Raw genomic sequence first — 22,037 nt, 5'->3', positions numbered from 1 at the left:
CTGTTGCCTCTTACCTTTCATTTCTCACCTTGTAATCCCTCCTCTTCATCTGTCCTCTGTAGGTGGCTTGTTTTGCTTGTGAATATTCCTTCCTAAAGTCTACCCTATCTGAAACGATACCCCCTCACTCCTCTCCTTATCACCGATTATTGACTTTAATGTATTTCTACAATTAACTCTGTGTGTTCAACTTTCTGTCTCCTAAGTTGGATAAAAAGTTCGTGAGACACAAGCTTTCTCTATCCCTACTTGCAGGCTTGTATTTTATTATGACTTTTTTGATTATGAGAACTGGCTAAGTTCCTTGTTCGTTCTCATTTCTTCCCTAGCTTCTCTCTTTGAAAAATTCTTTAAAATGAAACAACACTCTACCTATGCTCCAACTGACAATGGTCCCTTCCCCCCATTATGATCTAAGTACTTTATCATAATTTAGTTTTCAAATTACTTAAATGTAGTTACTTTTTTGGATTTCTCTTGTAACTAGTATTTATATTTCAATTCCGTTTTGGAAACTAAGTTATTCTCAAGTGTAAGCCTTTTTTCTTTTGGTAGACCATATTTCAAGACTTCCTTTCCTTTAGGTAGTTACTGCTACATCTTATATGATATTTAACTGTGGTTCCTTTGATCTCCATATTCCTGGCTGCTCCACAATTTTTGGTTTTTACCTGAAAAGTCCATATTCTGGATGAATTTTCTAGGTATGTGCAACTTGAAATCTTTTTCAAGGGGAGGAAGGGTGATGATGGGTGAATTCTTTTTTCATGTTGCCCTTTGACTAATAGTTAAGAGAAGTTTTGTTTCATAATCCTTTAAATGTGATCTCTAAGTGGTTTGGATTTTTTTGATTTGGTCATAGTTTTCAGGGAATCTAATGATTTTGAAATTTTTCACTGGTCATCTTGTTATCCAGGTCAGCTGTTTTAGATAGCAGAAATCTCACATGTTCTTCCTAGTTTTCAGTCTTTTGATTTGTTTCAATATTTTATGATGTCTCTTTGAATCTGAACTGTTTGCTGCAATTCAATTCAATCAACATTTACGTGCCTACTATGTGCCAGGCACTGGGGATATAAAAAGAGGCGAAATACAGTTCCTGCCCCCAAGTAGTTTACAATCTAATGGGGGAGACAATACGTGAAAAAAAATTTACAAAGCAGGATACATATAGGACAAATAAAAAATAATTAAAAGAGGGAAAGTACTGAAATTAAGAAGGGCTGAGGATGGCTTACTATAGAAGGTGGGATTTCAGCTGGGACTTAAGTCAGGGAGGTCAGTAGTTGCAAAGGAGGAGGGTGAGAGTTCCAGGCATGGGAGAGAGAGTTTTAATGGAGAGGAATCAAGAGAAAAGTATCCAGAGTCAAAAGACAAAATGGAACCGCTGGGAGGCCAGTGTCACTAGAACAAAGAGGAGTTTTGGGGAGTCATATGTAAGAAAACTAGAAAGGTAGGAGGGTGCTAGGTGAGAAAGGGCTTTGAATGCCAAACACAGTTAGAGGGAATATGAAGTCACTGGAGTTTATGAGGGTAAAGGGAGGGCCGGGGGTTGATATAATCAGACCTGCCTTTTAGGAAAAGCACTTTAGCAGTTAAATGGAGAATAAATTAGAGTGGGGAGAGATTTGAGGCAGGCAGCCCCATAGCAGCATGAAGTGATAAGGGGCTATGTTATGTGAGGAGAGAAGGGAGAACATTTGAGAGGTATCGCAAAGGTGAAGTTCTTTAGGGTGTTAAAACACTTGAATTAAGTGGGTAACTTTTTGTTTCAATGTTTATTCTCTTTCCAAGTGTTCTGATTTCATTTTTTATAAATCTCTTTTTCAGGACTTCCTTTATTTCTTCCATTCACTTTTGGATTCCTTATGGCAAATTCATTCTTTTTTTCTGAGGTTTTACCTGTGATTATCTTGGAATGATTTTCTTCTTCTGTGATTTTATTTCAGGACTCTTTTAACCCATAGTATTTCTTCATTGAAGTAGGAGTTTTCCTCTACCTGCTCACATCTAAAGCTTCAATTTTTTAAATTACTTTTTGATTAAGATGTTGAGCCATGAGCCAGGATGTGCCACCTCCTCCTGTGCTACTGGACTGTGGCAACATTTAAATCTTATTTTCTGATGCAGTCTCAGAGTGGGACAGTGTTAGGAGGCAGTACTAGACTCTACCTCATTAGTAAGAATGCTGGTGCACTGACGTCCTTTTTAGGCTCTGCCTTCTTCACAGCTTGGATCTAAGGTCAAAGCCTTGGCATGGCACTGGATGCAGGCTTGTCACTAAGCTCTGTCCACTACTATAGTCTGTAGCTTAAGATTATCTCTGTGAACTTCTCCATCCTGGTTCCACTGGCTTTTTATCTGTTTCCTTATAAAGTTACCAAATATAGGAACATAGCTTCAAATTTCAGCCCTTAGAGTGGGCCAGAGATAGATAATGCTGATTTCAGTAGAGTTTCTTAGTGGATCCTTAAAACTCAGCTCTGGTCTCAGACTAGTTTCTTGTGAAGTCATCTGCCCAGAATCATGTTGCTTTATGCATCAGTCCTAGGTCTCAGCCCCTAGAAGAGCCTCACTAGAATGATGCTAACTTCAGTCCAGTCACAAATGCTGCTCTAGCCATGCTGGCTTGCCCTATTTCCTTGTAAGATCAACTAATGGGAGGCTCCTGGCTTTAAGCTCCTTCGGCAGCTTCATTAAGAGGGCACCGGCTTCAGGCATTTCCTGGGGATCTTAGTCCCCTGGTCACACCGTCCTTGGTCCAGATACCTTGGGCCGATACCTACCCGGAATCCTAGGGCAGACTCTGATTCAGGTTCCATCTCCTTGTGCAATACTTTATGGGAAGGAAGGATTCTGGTATTTTTCTTTGTTCTTCATGGGATTCTTCCTCATCTTTATTAATGTTCATCAGGGGAAGCTGGGGTTAATTAGACATTATTACTTCACCATTTTAAATGGAATTCAGATTAAGTTTGCCATAATTTAGCATCACCTTAAAGATACCAGTTGATGTCCCAAGAACACTAGATTTGGAGACTTAAAGGATCTTGATTCAAATCTAGGTTATGGCACTTAACCATCCATGTGGCCTTGGGCAAATTGTTTTGTTTCTGAGGCTCAGTTTCCTCATCTATAATATGAAAGAGGTGGACCAGATAATTTCTGAGGTCTCTTCTAGGTCTACATCTACAATTCATGATTCTCTAAATTCCTCCTTGCTTCACACATACTCACACAAAGTTAGATGGCTACCTGTTGCTTATATCTGACTAAATTCTATGATTTCGTGGAATAGCAGAAGTTCTCTCTTAAAAGCAGAAGTGGGAAAACATTCCAGGTGATGGGAAGGAGGCATTAGTGAGAAGGAAAATTCCTTTAAGGAAGTTCTGCTTCTGGGAGCCAAGATGGAGGAGTAAGAAGTCAGTCACTCTCAATTGCCCTTACTGACCTCTGAAAGCCTAGAAAATATTGCCCCAGGAAAAACTCTGGAATAGAAAGATGGGCTGCAGCAGTCTTATAGCCCAGAAAGCTAGGGGGATTAAAGGGAAAGGCCCCTGTTTGCCTGCTGCCATCGGCAAGCCCCACCTCAGCAAACTAGGGGGAGAGATTGAGACCCAGAGTGGTAGATCAGGCAAGTGTTAACACCATGTGTCTCAGCACAGGCAGAGGAACTGGTAAACAACAGCTCAGAAAACCACCACTGTTCTCCAGCAGCCAAATCTCCTGTTGCTACAGTACAACTCTAGGAAACCCAACTGCAGAAGATACAGGTCCAGGGTGAAGGACATCCTCCAGCAGCCAAACATTAGAGTGCAAGGCCCAGGTGAGCAGCAGCCAAACATTTGAGTGCGAGGTATCCCCCAGGAGACAGACTCCCCACCACCCCTCCAACAACTCCAGTGCTGCTGACCCCAGCTCTGTACCAGGTAAGCGGCCAGAATCCTACAGCCTCCAGCTGCCAGTACCTGAGGTCCCAGCACACAAAGCAGGTCCTGGGCCCCAGCACAAGAAGCTTGGGTCAGTGCCCCCTGTGCTCCAGAAGGAAAAGTTCAACTCTAAAAGCCAGGAATTAGGTAAACATCATAAGCAAAAAGCAAAAACAGACAATGACCATAGATTCTTTCTACGGGGACAGGGAAGATCAAGGCACAAATTCATAAGAGGACAATACTGTCAATATACCCACATCTAAAACCTTAAAGGATAATATGAATTGGTCTCAAGCCCAAAAAGCCTTCTTGGAAGAGCTCAAGAAGTATTTTAAAAGTTAAAAAAGAGAGGTAGAAGAAAAATTGGGAAAAGAAATGAGAGGTATTACAAGAGAGAGTCAATAGCTTGGAAAAGGAAGGACAAAAACTGACTGTAGAAAGCAAGTCCTTAAAAAGTAAACTGGCCAAATGGAAAAGGAGGCACAAAAACTCACTGAACATAACTCCTTAAAAAGTAAAATGGGTCAAATGTAAAAAGAGGTATAAAATCTAATAGAAGAAAATAATTCGTTAAAAATTAGAATTGGGCAAGTGGAAACTAATGACTCTATGAGATATGAGGAATCAGTCAAACAGAAACAAAAGAATGAAAAAAAATAGAAGAAAACATAAAATACCTCAATGGTAAAACAACTGACCTGGAAAACAGATCCAGGAGAGACAATTTAAAAAGTACTGGTCGACTTGAAAACCATGATGAAAAAAAGAACCTGGACAGCATCTTTCAGGAAATCATTATGGAAGAACTGCCCTGAGGTCCTAGAACCTAAAGGTAAAATAGTCATCAAAAGAATCCATTGATCACCTCCTGAAAGTGATCGCAAATTGAAAATGGAATATTGTAGCTAAATTCCAAAATTATCGGATCAAAGAGAAAACAATTAAATATCATGGAACCAAAAGTAAGGATTATTCAGGACCTTGCAGCTCTACATTAAAAAACTGGAGGGCTTGGAATATGATGTTCCATAAGGCAAAGAAGCTTGGATTAAAACCAAGGATCAATTATCCAGAGAAACTGAGCATAATCTTTCAGGGGAGGAGATGGATATTCAATGAAATCTTAGAGGACTTCCAAACCTTCCTGATGAAAAGACCAGAGCTCAACAGAAAATTTGATCTTCAAATTCAAGAGGCATGAAAAGGTAAACATGAAAGAAAAAAACAATATTATTAATAAGGTCAAACTGTTTACATCCCTACAAGAGAAGATGACACTTGTAACTCTTAAGAACTGTATTGTTATGCCATTTAAAAGGAGTATACATAGACAGAGGGTGTGGGTATAAGTTGACTTTGATGTGATTATAAAACAATGATAAAAAAGCTCATTAAGTGGTGAAAAGGTATTGTACTGGTACAATACTGGTAGAAGAGGAAAGGAGGAGTCAGACAAGGGTAAACTACATCACATGAAAAGGTATAAAAACCTATTACAGTAGAGGGAAAGGGAGGGAGATGAGCATTATTTGAACCTTACTCTCATCAGATTTGGCTCAAAGATGGAATGATATAATTAGGCAGGTATAGTAATCCAACTTAGCCTATAGGAAGTAGGAGAAGGGGAAAGAAAAGGGACTGGGTGAATAGAAGGAAGGGAAGAAGTAGTAAGAGTCAAGGGGAAGAAAAGGGAGGGAGTCAAGTGAAAGGGGGGCAGACTAAGGGAGGCGGTAGTTGAAAGTAAAACTAGTGAGGTGAGAAAGGGAGAGAAAAGCATAAATGGGGGAAAATAGGATGCAGAGAAAGACACAGATAATAATCATAACTGTGAATGTGAATGGGATGAACTGTCCCATAAAACAGAAGCAGAGTGGATTAAGAACCATAATCCTACAATTTGTTGTTTACAAGAAACACATTTGAAGCAGAAGAATACACACAGAGTAAAGTAAAAGGCTGGAGCAAAATACATTATGCTTCAGCTGAAGTAAAAAAAGCAGGGGTAGCAAACCTGATCTCAGACAAAGAAAAAGCAAAAATAAATATAATTAAAAGAGATAGGGAAGGAAACTACACCCTGCTAACAGATGCCATAGATAAAATTTTGTATAACCTCTGACCTAACAATACCATTTCTAGGTCTGTATTCCAAAGAGATCATAAAAAACGGGAAAAGGACCCATATGTACAAAAATATTTATAGCAACTCTTTCTGTGATGGCAAAAAATTAGAAATTGAGGGGATGTCCATCAACTGGGGAATGGCTAAACAAGTGGTGGTATATGAAGTAATGGAATACTGTTGTGCTATAAGAAATGATGAGCAGACAGACTTCAGAAAAACCTGGAAAGACTTACATGAACGGATGCTGAGTGAAGTGACCAGAACCAGGAGAACACTGTGCGATGTGATGACTTAGCTCTTCTCAGCAATGCGAGGATCTAAGACAACTCCAAAAGACGCATGATAGAAAATGCTATCCACATCTGGAGAAAGAACTTTGGAGTCTGAATGCAGATGGAAGCATACTATTTGCTCTCCTTTTCTCTTGTTGTTTTGTTCTGTTTCTTCTTTCTTGTGGTTCCTCTCATTAGTTTTAATTCTTTACATCACGACTAATGTGAAAATATGTTTAACGTGAATGTATATGTAGAGCCTATATCAGACTGCATGCTATCTTGAGGAATGGGGAGGAGAAGGTGGTGGAAAAAATTCAAAACTCAAAATCTTATGGAAATGAATGTTGAAAACTAAAAATAAATAAATATATATATTATATGTGTATGTCCATGTGTGTATGTATGTGTGTATGTGTATATACACACACATACACACACGTGTATGTAGAAAATTCCTTTAAGCCAGAAAGACAAAAGTACTCTATACTAGACAAAGCATATCAACTAGACAGATGGTAATTACATGTAAACCAAGATGATGATTTTAAAATGTATTTTAGAGGCTTATGATAGCTATCACCACTTCTTTAGAAGCAATATGACTGATATATATCATTAAATGCACTGAGGACTTTTTAGGTTTAATACTGTGCTAGATGCTATACAAGTTAGAAAAGAAGTATAAAGACATAGTTGCTGTCCTACAAGCACTTATCTAGCTGGCATGATAAATATTATACACATAAAGCCACTCAACTATTTTGTTATTCAGTCTTTTTAGTCATGTCTAACTCTCTGTGACCCCATTTGGGGTTTTCTTGGCAATGATACTGGAGTAGTTTGCCATTTCCTTCTCCAGCTCATTTGAGAGATGAGGAATTGAGGCAAACAGTTTAAGTGACTTGCCCAGGGGCACACAGCTAGTGAGTGCCTGAGGCTGGAATTGAACTCAAGAACATGAGTCTTCCTGACTCGAGGCCTAGAGCTCTATCCACTGTACTACCTAGCTGTCCCGATGAAGTCATACATGAAAGAATAATAGCATGGTGTTCATTAGAGATCCCCGCAAAAAGCAGTTAAATGCAAATGGAAAAAGGTTTGCAAGCCCTGAGTAAGCACTATGCCTCAAGGACTGGCACAGTCCCCAAATTGAGTTTCTTCTCAGCAACTTAGGCAGCCTTTACTTAACCAAGCTAGATAATATGTAACTAAATAGAACTAGATGATACCATAAAAAGGAGAGGAGGGATGAGAACAATTTAGAGATTCATTAAGAAAACCTTGAACTAAACTTTCCTCTAAAGCAGGAGCTCTTAATTTTTTTGTGTCACAGATTGTGTTGTAAATCTGGTAAGACTTATGGTTCACTTCTCAGAAAGGATTACAAAGGAAATCAACTGTACAATCATAAAAATATATGTATGAAATATAATTATTAAAAAAAATTGTTTTGGAGCGGCTAGGTGGCACAGTGAGTAGAGCACTGGCCCTGGAATAAGGAGGACCTGAGTTCAAATCCGGCCTCAGACACTTAACACTTACTAGCTGTGTGACCTTGGGCAAGTCACTTACCCCCAACTGTCCTCCAAAAACAAAAAAATTTTTTTTTAAATAAAAAAATTTAGTTTTAAGTTCACAGATGCCAGGATAAGAACCCCTTCTCAAAGTTCATTAATCTTTTTGCTGGCAATCTTTCTTTAAAAAAAAAAAAACCATGAAATTGAAATAATGGTTAAGGAATATACACATGCACATTCAATACACATCCATATGTTCACACAGCCTGTATGTATCAGAAGTAGGATTAACAGCCTTTGGAAAATGGGCTTAGTAATCAAATAAGAAAATCATGTAACTGTAACCACATTTCCTTACCCATTTCAATTCTGAGATACTAAAATAAAATACAGAGATAATAAGGTATCTGAAATACTACCAAGTAGATTTATCAACTAAGACCAAAAAATAACAAAAAGATTTTAAGAAAAATAGTTGCTTGGACATTACTCTACAGTCACAATTATTTTTATTACTTATAATCAAATCTCTAAACAAGATCTGAAAAAAATCTGGAATTTCAGAAGCAATAGGGCAGCATCTACATTCCTTTAAAAAACCCCAAAACATTTCAGGCACTGGAGCCAAGACAGCAGAGTAAAAAGCAGGGACTCACCTGAGCTCTCCCCCAATCCCCTCCAAATACTTTAAGATAGTGTCTCTAAACAAAATAGAGCGACAGAACTCACAAAAAGAATGAAACAATTTTCCAGCCCAAGATAACTCAGAAGGTCATCAGGAAAAGTCTATTGCATCAGGATGACAGTGGAGCCCAGTTCAGTGCAGGCTGTGCCAGCACAGACCTGACCCCAACAAACCTGTAGCAAGGCCTGGAGGCAACTGAATCAGTGAAGCAGTGGCAGTTTGCAGATGGTTAGGGGGAACAGACAATTGGTCAGGAGATTTGCAGAGGTCCTTTTGCTGGCACCAAGGTCAGGACTCTATTGCATTGCTTATACCTGGATCCAGATTGTACTCCTGGGTCTCAGTCCCAGGGCAAGGAAGAGCATCAGCACACCAAAACTTCTGGCTGTAGGGAAGCGGGGACCCTGGTCAGTTCCAGGGTGGAAGAGTGCTTGTGGTTGCTCACAGACCAAAGCACAGGGCAGGAAGGGGGTGTTTTAACTCCTCTCCCTAGATCACACCACAACTATCTAGTATAAAATATTTATTAGTTCTATGTCAAATTTTGTTGCTGAAATGGCTTTGTGATTTCCCCACCAGAGTCATTAAAAATATTTTTATTTTAATTATTTTAAAAATGGCATCTAGTTCACGGCATTCCTTCTCTCTTTTTTTTTTTTTTGTTTTGCTTTTTGGATGGCAATTGGGGTTAAGTGACTTGCCCAAAGTCACATGGCTAGTTTTTGTGTTAAGTGTCTGAGGCCGAATTCAGGTCTTCCTGACTCCAGGGCCAGTGCTCTATTCACTGCGCCACCTAGCTGCCCTCATTCCTTCTCTTAATGGAATTTTTTTTTAAATATGAAAAGTATAACTGGAACACTGAACTAATAAACATAGCACAAGGCTCATCACATTGTCCAGGTGCTTAATAAATGCTTGTTGATAGTTAAAAATACATATGGTACCATTTTCATATGCTATTTTTAAAAAAGGAAATTACTGGTTAAAAATATTTTAGTCAATAAATTTTACTTTACAGGAAAGGTAAATAGGCAATTTGTAAATTATATATTTTCAAATGTTTAGATTCAGTATTAAAAGCTTTTCAATAAGATAAATAATAACTCAGGACGCCATAGTGCTTCTTCTCTCTTAAATTAGTAAATATTTTAAGGGTAGATTTTAGAATTCTGTGCACATGAAAATTGATGGTTATACCAAAAACCCAAGGTTTCAAATGAATGCAAAAGTCAAGCAACAAACATTAAGGAAAGTTGGAAGAGGTCAAAGAAACTTGTAAAAAAAAAAAATACCCACTCACCCCCACCATAGCAGTCAATTAACTGTTAGCTGTAGGGCAATCTTATCTGCTTCCCCAAACACTGGTAAGTTCAGGGATGTAAAAATGTTTATTGAGCCTCCAGCTGTTAGTTCTCAGCCATAGGACAAGTTATAGGGAAGAGTCATTTTACCACTATTTAGGTTGGGGAACCATACAGATAGTTTTTTGGGTGCCTCTTAGGTGGTCACAAAATTTCATTCCCCTCCTGTCTCTGAAATGTGATAACTATGACAGACTTCTAGAACTGAATAAAAAGAACGAGATTATTCTAAGAAAGATCGATTTTTCTTAGCTTTAGGTTTCCACAATTACCACTTCATGAATCATGACCTCCTCTTATTTTTTGGAAACTGGTCTCCATATATCATGAGTCTGGATGGACAGCTGTCACTCACGAGTGTGATCAAACTGCTGACTAGCACAAGACATGACCTGTTCCATTCCAACCTGGGTGGGTTAATCCCTCCTTAGGTAGCCTAGTGGCCTTGTGCAAGATCTTGAGGACTCACTATGCTGGGGTCACACTACATATGTACAATAGATTTTTAGCACACTCCAGGACTCCAGACATGCACTAGCTTCAGCTGCTCTACAGCAGGGATTATTGGTGCATGACTACTGCCCGGCCATGATTTTTTAAATTAGATTAAAATAATCACTTCTAAATCTTTTACAGGGGGATGTATTAGTGCAAGCAGCATACTTTGACTATGGAATACTGCAGTCAGAGAACTAGACTCTAGTATCAACTTTGTCTCTAACTAGGAATACAATCTTCAGTGTTAGCTTCCTTATCAGTAAAAAGGAGGAGCTGGAATTACCTAGGTAAGCCCTAAGGTCTCCCTGAGTTCAAATACTTCCAGCTATATCTCAGTGGCTTCCAGTGCTTGATAATAACACACTCACTCCAACATCATAAACTTATTTGGGAGGGGAGGGGAAGGGAGGGAGCACTAATTCTACTCATTTAAAAAAATTTTTTTTCCTTAAATAGTATTTCATGTTTTTCCCAATTACATGTAAAGGTAGTTTTGAACATTCATTTTTGTAAAATTTTGAATTCCAAATTTTTCTCCCTTCGTCCCCTCTCCCCAAGATAGCAAGCAATTCGATATATACATGTACAATCATGTTAAACATATTTCCATATTATTTATACAGTGAAAGAAGAATCAGAACAAAAGGGGAAAACCAAGAGAAAAAAACCACAAAATGAAAGGTAAAAATAGCGTGCTTCAATTTGCATTCAGACTCCACAGTTCTCTCTCTGGATGTAAACAGTATTCTCCATTACAAGTATTTTGGAATTGTCTGGGATCACTGCATTGCTGAGAAGAGAGACATCATGAACTATGAAAGTCTCCTCTCAACTACAATCTTCTATTGTTTACCCTCTTTCATTTCTTCTATCTGAATCAGCTCTTCCTCTTCACCATGACTTCTGCCCAGCAATTCTTCTTTATTCTCCTAAGTCTACTATCACCCTTACCTTGCCTTCCCTTACCTTTCTTATTTAGCCTGAACTCTATTTGTAGCTATATTTCAATGATCATCATTAAATGATGATCAATGAACTATTTCAATCATTACCACATGGGAATCCCTTTTCTGCTTGATGTTCTGCCATTTTTATACTAATTTCCAAGTTTAGGTAATTTTCACCATCTATTTTGTTTTGTTCACACGTCTTTCTGGAATGGAGACTCCCAGAGAGGGGAAGATACCACATTTAACCTATTACAGATTTATGCTATCAGGCTCTCCTGGCTGTTAATTAATTCCTTTACTTCTTAATAATTCCCTGTCTGATTGCCTCTTACACCTACTTAAACTTTCCACCCTGAAACTGTCTTTACTGCCACACATACTCTTAACAGATGACCTTGACTTCTACTTTACTGGAAAAATGGAGACCATCCAGCAGCATACATTCTCTCTTCACCTCAAAATTTCTGCTTACTTCCCTCCTGTCTCTAAGGTAAAGATGGTTCTCCTTTACCACTCCAAGGTGTACTTCACCCCAATTTTCTTCTGTCTCCTTCAAGATCTCACTGTAATGATAATCCTTTCTTTTTCTTAAATCTTGTCTTTCCCTCTATCTATGAATATTCAGGAATTTGAAAATTCTCTTTAAAAATACTTTCTCTTAACTATGCCAAAGGGCTATAAAACTGCATACCCTTTGATCCAGCAATATCATTACTAGGTCTGTATTCCAAAGACAGAAAAAGAAAGGGAAAAAGACCTATTTCTACAAAAATATTTATAGCAGTTCTTTTTGTGGTGCCTAAGAACTGGAAATTGAGGGGATGCCCATCAAGTGGAGAATGGCTGAAAAAGCTGTGGTATATGATTGTAATGGAATATTATTCTGCTATAAGAAATGATGAGATTTCAGAAAAACCCAAACAGACTTACATGAACTGACGCAAAGTTAAGTGAGCGGAACTAGGAGAACATGGTATACAGTAACAGCAATAATGACAGCTGTGAATGACTTAGCTATTCTCAGTGATACAATGATTCAAGACAATCCCAAAGGACTCGTGATGAAAAATGCCCTGTCTCCAGAGAAAGAACTGCTGCCATCTGCATACAGACTGAAGCATTTTATTTTCTACTTTCTTTCTTTTTTTGGTCCAAGTTTTCTTCCACAAAATGACTAACATGAAAGTATGTTCGACATGATCGCAGATGTATGGTCTTTATCAGATTACTTAGCATCTTAGATAGGATAAGGAGGGTGGAACAGATAGAATTTGGAACTTAAAAACTCAGCATGTTAAAAATTATTTTCCCATGTAATTGAGGTAAAAATAAAATATTCTTTTAAAAAAATGCCTTCCCTTGACCTTGCTGGCGCTCCCTCTACACTATTTCACTTGGTGACCTCATTAGCTCTTGTGGATTCAGTTATCATCTCTATGCTGATGATTCTAGTCTCTCATATCCAACTGCCTCTTAGATATTTCAAACTCAATGACCTGTAGACATTCAGAATAAAAAATGTTCAAAATCAAACTTCTCTTTCCCTAAAAACCTCCCATTCTTCCTAACGTTCCTACTGCTGTCAAGGATAGAACCACCCTCCCAATCACCTAGGCTCACAACCTAGGTCACCCTCAACTTCTCACGAAGGCTCACCCTGTATATCTAATCTGTTGTCAAGGACTGTCAATCTTACCTTTGTAACATTTCTCAAATGTGTGTCCTTTTCTCCTCTGGTGTTGCCACCACCCTGGTACAGGTCCTCATCACTTCATGCCTAGACTTCCACCATAGCCTACTAGTTGATCACTCTACCAGAGGTCTCTCTTCACTCCAATCCATCTTCCACTCAGGCATCAAAATTATCTTCTTAAAGAGCAGCTTTGACTATGTTTCCTCCACCCCCAACTTTAGTGGTTACCTATCAGCTCTAGCACCAAATATAGTTATCTTCCTGTTTGGCATTTAAAGTCCTTTATAGAGGTGGCTAGGTGGCACAGTGAATAGACCACTGGCCCTGGATTCAGGAGGACCCGAGTTCAAATCTGACCTCAGACACTTAACAGTAAATAGCTGTGTGACCTTGACCTTGGACAAGTCACTTAACCCCCATCACCCTGCCTTCCCCCCTCCAAAAAAAAAAAAAAAAAGGAATGCTACCTAGAGTAATGAAACAACAACAACAAAAAAATTGAGGGAATAAGAATAGCCAAAGAAGAAATAAAATTAGCATATAAAAATATTTTTAAAAAGTCCTTTATAACCTGGTGTCTCCTTGTCTTTCCAGTCTTTTTATACCTTACACCAGCCCCCTGCTCATCTCTTCAATCTAGTGACAATGGCTTCCTTGTTTTTCCTTGAACAAGACATCTCCTAACCTCGATATTTTTAATAGCTATCCCTCTGGCCTGAATGCTCTTCCTAATATAATCTCTACCTCCCGACTTTCCTGGCTTCCTTCAAGTCCCAGATAAAAATCCCACCTTCAAAAGGAAGTCTTCCCCTATTCCCTTTAACTCTGCTGCCTTTCTTCCGAGGATTATTTGTTATTTGTCCCATATAAACCTTATTTTGTACAGAGTTGCTAGCATGTTGTCTCATCCATCAGATTGTGAGCTTCTTGAGGGCAGGAACTTTCTGTTTTTTGTCTTTGTATTCATAGCACTTATGTATAAAGACCCTAGGCACTAGCACATAGTAGGTAATTACTAAATGATCAATGACTGTTAGTAAACTATATTTAATAGACAAATTTTCACTATTAAACGATAAGCTCTTTAAGAACTATATTCTAATTTTTTTAAGATTCATTTTGAAATTTTCAGTTCCAAATTCTCTCCTTCCTGCAGTCAGTCCTTCTCTCATCTACTGAGAAGGCAAGCAATATAATACCTATTATACATGTGAAGTCACCCAAACATATTTCATATTAGGACTATATCTTACTAATCTTTATATCTTCCCTAAACTCTAGTACAGTAAATTACACATAGGAAATGATCGATAAATTCTTTTTTTAAAAAAATGCTTTTTTGAATGAAGTTTTCTGGTTCAATGAAATAACTGTACTTTGACCAAGGGCATGAGACACTTTGTACTTAGATACCACTGATGGAATGACTTTTTAAAAAACTCAAAAAGATTTTATTAATAATTTGTCAATCGAAATACTTGCCAAACCTTATTTCCCCCTAAATGGCATTCCTTCCTATGTAAAGCTATAGGACCACAACCAAAAATTGTGAGAGCATAAACAAGGTATAGGGACTTAGATAAATTCTTTTCTTAAGCAGACTCAAAAGTACTTTAGGTATCTTAGATAATTATGGACTGAATAATTGGTTCTCAAGAAGTATTTTTAAGGATGACTTTATCCTTAAATTATGTATGATGAGTTTGAAAAACCACAAAATAATCTGCATTACTGTTTAGAAGGCATTTGTTACCTTTTGGAGAACATCTAGAGCTGTAAGCACTGCTTCCTGTAAACTTGTCAAAACTGCTTCAGTGTATGATGGAAGGATGAAAGGAGAGGCATCTGAACTGATAGGCACAGAGACAGCACTGTGTAAGATGATTCCCAACTTTTGAAGATCATCCATGCTGAAGCCAGTTTTTATATGCTGGTAGAGAGCTGGAAATATCTGAATTAAAGCTGTAAGAAAAGGTTGGCTGGGAATAAAAGTTAGTTTATCACAAGTAAGGGGTGGCTTTGTACTTTCTGATCCAATTCTATACCAGGTATTCCATGCAGCCCACCAGAGATTCAAATCTTCAATCTCATCTGTAACTATAGATGGCTCAGATCCAGGGTATCGTGCAAGTCTTTCTCCAATGGAATCTGTTCTCATAAATGGCCTGCTTAGACCAGGAGTAGACATTGGCCCTATAAGGACAGGCACGGGTGCATTAACTGCTGGTGGTGTCTCAGGTTTATCAGAATCTCTCATAGGGGAAACAATCTGCAAAATTTCCTGGAAACTTTTCAGAGCAGCCAAAGAAACTTCATTATTTTTGCTGAGTGCAGCTGACTGGATATGATCGAGAAGGACATCCCAAGCTTTAGGAAAATCCCCTAAAAGGAAAAGGAAAAAAAAATAGTTGGAAGGTAATTAACACATGTAACACATTAATGAAAGAGACACTATTAATTTCTTGTTAAAATTACTTTCAGAAACAAAGTGGATAACCACTGACTAGAGAATGTTGAAACAAGCTGTGGAAATACTGAGAAGCATGGAAAGACATATGAGCGGATGCAAAATCAAAAAAGCAATGTGCATAATGACTACAACAATGCTGAAGGAAAGAAATGCAACAAAATAATCTGAATCTAAACACTACAAACTTATAATGATCAATTCTGGTCCTAAAAAGATATGGCAAGACACCTTTCTCCACTTTGCAGAGAGAAGCCCATGAATGTGGAACATTGTACAGAATACTGAACTGGTTAGTTTTGCAGAACTACTTTAAAAAATTTGTTAGTAGAAGAGATAGCTCTCTAGGAAGGGATAGAAAAAGATGTAAGAAAGGTTTTTTAATTGTAAGGAAAAAAAATTATTAGAAAGTTATACTTAAGTTTTAGCTAAAATTCCACTATATTTTTCATTACCAGTTCTCTACTTTTAATCATTTGCTACCAATATGGAACAAAATGCAAAGAAGCATGAAAAGTACATCAATCTATTTTATCAAGAATACAAGACTTTGACATTAATGTAGGTATTCCATAGACTGGATAACAACCCAACAACTTCATAATCATTTTTCAAGAGTTTCTTTGGCCAAAAATATTATCACCTGTGGCCCACCTGAACTCTGCTAGGTTGGTAGTTAAACAGGAACCATACACACATACATACATCATCACTAAAGGAGTATCTGAAGATTTTCTGATTTGAAAACGCCTACCAGAGATTGTGATATGCTGCTTAGCTTTCAACAACCCAAGTCATCTTGATGCTATGATCAAAGGTGAAACTTACTGAATGATCAGTAGCTTGGCCACAGCATTTAATGAGCAAAAAAGTTTGCGAGATGCTGCAACCCAGACAGCACGAGTGCTGCACAGCTCTGAAGTGCTGAACTGCTGATGCCCGGCCAGAGAACTAAGGATCAGAGGAAGTGGGACAGGTCACTGGGAACACATGAGGGCATATGCGGGGAGTTGTGCAGCACTCAACAAATCCCGAAGTAAAGAGCACAGCATCTAGCTGAAGCCAGTTCTGACCACCCAAAAGTCAGCTGGGGTAGAGATCTAGGCTATTTAGTAAAGCATGTATTTCCCAGTGTAGCAAGAAGCTGGGATGCTCTGAGATCCAGGAAACCACAATCAGAGTGGATAGAGTAAGGAAGTAAGCTGGAAAAAAAGACCCAAAATATCAAAGACTGCAGGAAGAAGAAATCTCAAAGACCCTGAACATAAACAGAGAACTCAACAAGAAAAATCAACAGAGAAATCAACAAAAAAAATCAACAGTAACAACAGAAGGAACTATGGCCTCCAGATCGAGTAAACAAGTTTAGACACCTATGCATGAATTCTGCAAAATAAAAGAAAATGATCCAATACTTAATGAGACAGAGGACTCTGTAGAACATGAGAAGAATGTGGAACCACAACACACTGCTCCTAAGTGGTTTAAAAGAGAATGGAAATTAAGAGAGAAGAATTTATATCCTGTATCATAAAAATGAGCAGAATAGAAAAACTTGAATCTGCAATGGCAAGCCTCACCAATAGACTGAGAGTGCAAATACCCAGAAGTGAAGGACATATATAAAAAAAGCAAAAAAGAACATTCAAAGAAAATAAACTCACTACATAAGAAAAGATACACATCTCAAAGATAAGATGAAACAGTCTGAGGATCACAGGACTCCCAGAAAAACACAAAAGGACTAAAAACCTTAATACCATAATAAAGGAAATCATTGAAGAGAACTGTCTACAACTTCTAAACACTGAAAATGAAATTCCAATCCAAAGAAATCAGATTATCTCCAGGAAAAAAAAAAATCTACCATCAGATTGTGAGCACCTTGGATTACTTTTTGCCAGTCCAAGTAAGCTTGTATCCACAGTACTTTGTATAGTACCCAGCACAAAGCTAGCATTTAAATACTAACTGACTACTTCAAATGACTGTTGCAAGGATCAAATGAAATAATATTTATAACCCACTCTGCAAACGAAAGTGCTACATAAGTGCTAGCTATTATAACTGGTTATGTGCAAGCCAAAAGTAGTAATATTTGTTTCCTACTGCAGGTACACAAGGAGTTCTTCTCTATACATACGGGGAAGTTTGAGTAGCTACTTCTGAAAAGAGCTGTTTTGGGCTGATGGATTTGGTTTTCTTGCTTCATTCACCTTGTGAAGCATCTGCCAATGGCCAGATATGAGTAAGGGTGCTGTCTGTTGCTACAGAATACAGCAAAGCTTAAAATGTAATCAAAACCATGGATGTCACTGGTCCTTTGTTCTTAATTAGTGAACTAAGGGGTCACTGTATATAAAATTCTTCCAAATTGACAGTAAAATAAAACAAAACCATAAAATTATATCTTTCATAGCATATAAAAATTCTTGTAAGATAGTAAAAGAATAAAAACTCATTTAAAAGGAGTTTGAAACCTAAAAGTCATCTTCCTCCTTATTCTGTTAAAATCAATCAAAAAAATTATTTATTAAACACGGTCTCTTAGGCCAAGGAGCTTATATTTTACTAGGGCAGAAAGGGGTTATTAATTTGGGCTGTATATTAACTTGTTTTAAAAAATATATTTTGATAACAATATTTCAATATAATCGGTTACCTTTTTAATTCTAAGAATTTTTTTTTATTTAAAAGCATTATTCTAAGAAGAAATCCATAGATTTCACCAGACTACCACGCTGTTTCATAACACAAAAACGGTTAAGTACCACTACACTATAAGGATAATATGATTACAGATAAATACACTACACATACCAAATAATACACAATGATAGGGAAGAACATAAGAACAAATGAGGGAATAAGGAGAGAGCTCTGGAAGGAGGTGATACTTAAGCTATGTTTTCATCAATCTAGGGACTCTAAAAAGTAGAAATAAGAAGAGCCTAATGAGCATGACAGACATATGGGACAGGCTCTAAAGAAACAAAGATCCTGAACACAAAATGCTGTTTATGAGGCACACAACAACTTGGAGTGCAGCATGCATGAGGGGGAACATGTATTCAACCTGGAAATATAAGGAGACATGACAGAAAGGGACCAGTCCTTGGTGATTCTACCCCACAATACATTCCATCATCTTTCCAAGAGCACAGTTACTATCCTAGTTCAGGGCCTCATCAACTAATGCCTGGATTATTGAAATAATCTCCTAAATAGACTCCCAGGCTCCAGTCTCTACCTTTTCCAATTCACGATTGCCAAACTGGTATTCTTTTTTTGCTTTTTGGAGGGGTGAAGGGAGGGCAATTGGGGTTAAGTGATTTGCCCAAGGTCACACAGCTAGTAAGTGTTAAGTGTCTGAGGCCAGATCTGAACACAGGTCCTCCTGACTCCAGGGCCGGTGCTCTATTCACTGTGCCACCTAGCTGCCCCACCAAACTGGTATTCTTAAGGTAAAGGTCTAACCATGTCACTTTTTGGGCAAGAAACTCCTATTGCTTCATTCTGTCTCCAGGGGGGTTAATACAAACTGTTACTTGGCTTTTGAAGCTCTTTACATTTTGGCTCTAATCTATTTTTCTTTCTTTCTTTTTTGCTATGTGTACAGAACAGTCCATTTTTCAGATGAGTTTCTGTCCCTACCTCCATTTTCAGAATTCATGCTGCTGACATCTGGACCAAGTCAGGAAGTAGAAGATCCATGAGTAAACCAGCTACTTAATTTTTACATGAGAAAAGAATGGGGTGTACTACTTGGAATGGAACAGGCTGAAATAGTCTATCTTCTTCTGTCACTGCTCCATTTTTCAATTTTAATTTATGGTCTGTTACTGCCACACGCTGGTACTTTGTTCCTTCTGTGGCAAGGCCTTTGTGGAGAGTGGATCTGGCATCTTTTACCCCTGCCTGTTGCTCAAAATGCTGATCTCGTCTCTTCTGTAATTATGGAATTCATGATAGCTTTAGCTTTTACTATTGAGACTCTGCTCATAATGGTCACTGGAAGCTGAGAGGGTTATGGCAGGAAAGGATAAAACTAGCCTCTCCTTACTCAGCTTCAGAAAGCTGTGGTACTTTTAAGTTGGAATAAGCAGCATTTTCCATAAAATGACCACATATCAGAAGGAGGCTGGAGTCCTTCAGGACATCATCATTGCCGAATAGATGAAGTTGCATTAGGATATTGGATTGGCAGTAATATTTTGCAAAGAAAACACTAGCAGGCATATCTTTTCATATCTCTGGAAGATATGAAAAAGTATGATCCAGGTGTTTATCTGGAGAGATCCAGAACCATGATTTCCATGGTAAAAGTCTAGGGAAGTTATGTATATACAATACAAAAAAATGAACATTTTGCAGTTGATATTGAACTAGGAAAGAATATTAAAGAGATCCCATAAAAAGAACCTACTAACTGATAGGACTCTGTTGACTCCCAAGGCAAGGTTGGGGGAGGTGGTAGAGAGGGAATTATCCACAGCCTCAGGATCCAGCACAGACATGAGAACTGAGACTCACTGGATGCCAAGAAACAACCAGACCATGGCATAATGGAATAAAAATGCTCCAATCTGCTTTTTCAGGCTTATTTCAGATTTCTCTATGGTCTAACCAAACTGGCTTTCTTGATGTTCCTCATATATGACATTTCTTCTCCCATTTCTATTCCTTTGCATGAGGCTGTACATCCCTGCATAAAATGCCCCCCCATCCACCTTATAGAATCGCAGTTTCCTTTAAAACTCAGTTCAAGTACCACCTTTTAAGGACTTATTTGTTCAAAAATATTTATAGCAGCTCTTTTTTTGTGTGGGTAAGAATTGGAAATTATAGGGTGGCCAGGTAGCACAGCGAGCAAGAGCACCGGCCCCAGTGTTGGGATGACCCGGGGATCGAATCCAGGCTCAGATACTTAGCACCCACCCAGAAATAACTGGCCGTGTAACCTTGAGCAAGTTACTTAACCCCAATTGCTTTAAAAAAAAAAAAGAATTGGAAATTGAGAAGATGTTCATCAACTGGGGAATGGCCAAACAAGTTGTGGTTTATGATTGTGATGGAATATTATTGTGCTATAAGAAAGGATAAACAGGATGATTTCAGAAAAACCTGGACTTACATGAAACGATGCAAAGTGAAGTGAGCAGAACCAGGAGAACACTGTACACAGCAACAGCAAAATTATATGATGAAGAACTGTGAATAACTTAGCTATTCTGAGCTATACAATGATCTAAGATAATTCCAAAAGACTCATGATGAAACTATCTGCCTCCAGAGAAAGAACTGATGCTGTCTCAATACAGACAGAAGCATTATTATTTTTCAACTTCTTTGTATTTTTTTTTTAAAGCAATTGGGGTAAAGTAACTTGCTCAAGGTTACACGGCCAGGTGTTTCTGTGTAGCTGCTAAGTGTCTGAGCCTGGGATTTGATCCCCAGGTCATCCCAACAGTGGAGCCGGTGCTCTTACTTGCTGTGCTACCTGGCTGCCCCCTTCTTTGTATTTTTTAAAAATTTGAGTCTTTTTGTACAAAATGAATGATATGGAAACGTTTTACATGATTACACATGTATAACCTATATCATATTGTTTACTATCTTAGGGAGTGGTAGAGGAGGAAGGAAAGGATAGAATTCGGTACTCAAACTTTAAAAAAAAGTTAAAAATTGTTTTAACTTGTAATTGGGAGAAAAATAAAATATTATTATTATTTTTAAAGCAATTGGGGTTAAGTAACTTGGTCAAGGTTACACGGTCAGTTATTTCTGGATGTGGTGCTGAGTATCTGAGCCCGGATTGGATCCCCAAGTCATCCTGACTCTGGGGCCGGTGCTCTTACTTACTGAGCCACTTGGCCGCTCCTAAAATAACATATTATTAAAAAAAATAAGCACCATCTCCTTAAGTACCAGAAGTACAAGAAACCTGTCGTGACTCCCCAGTTGTTAGTGTCTGTAATGGGAATGGGAATTTGTTGAAGATCTTGCCTGTCCCTTAGTAGGCCTAGGTGGGGAATGTGAAGACCTCCCTTGCTTTGAAAGTAAACTCTGCCCCCTGATAGGCTGAATGTAATCACATGGAGCCTGTGATGGAGGGCATTAGCTGAAGGGTGGAGCAGAGCCCACAGGAAGCTTCCCTGCTGTGAAGATAAACTCTGCCCCCTGATAGGCTGAATGAGGTCACACAGAGCTTGTGGTGGGAGTTTACTGAAGGGAAGCAGAGCCCACAAGAGACTGGGAATCAGAACTAGAGATTCGGTGGGAGAGAGAGGTGCTGAGGCAAGGAGAGAGAGAGAAGTTTGTGAGTAAATATGGATCTTGTATTGGTTTGTGGGAAGGCTGAAGGATGCTGTGGCTCTCAGCGTCATTATGGCTTCTGAATATCTTTGGTACTATGATGGAATCAGCTTACTGGTTTGGGGACTGGGTTTTCTGGTGTCTAAATAAATGCTTCAGTTCTGTTCTCTATGTGTAGAGTTTGGTATATTTTGCAATCGAACGTCATGATATTTATAG

The 22,037-nt window shown here is 38.3% G+C and overlaps 1 protein-coding gene across 2 annotated transcripts in view; it reads right to left on the bottom strand.

Moving 5' to 3' along the window:
• MON2 (MON2 homolog, regulator of endosome-to-Golgi trafficking) overlaps positions 1–22,037 on the bottom strand; it is a 148,596-nt gene that overhangs the window by 48,231 nt on the left and 78,328 nt on the right. For both annotated transcript variants that reach the window (XM_069080685.1, XM_069080692.1), the window contains exon 26: positions 14,790–15,418. In XM_069080685.1, coding sequence (XP_068936786.1) covers positions 14,790–15,418 — 629 coding nt within the window. The remainder of the gene's footprint in view (positions 1–14,789; positions 15,419–22,037) is intronic.

This window comes from Petaurus breviceps, unplaced genomic scaffold (genome assembly GCF_028583685.1).
Source record: "Petaurus breviceps papuanus isolate PSGF00001 unplaced genomic scaffold, PetGlider_PUasm1.0 154, whole genome shotgun sequence".
Lineage (NCBI taxonomy): Eukaryota > Metazoa > Chordata > Mammalia > Diprotodontia > Petauridae > Petaurus > Petaurus breviceps.
The sequence above is the reverse complement of the archived record's forward strand: the minus strand, read 5'-3'. Positions and strand labels throughout refer to the sequence as shown.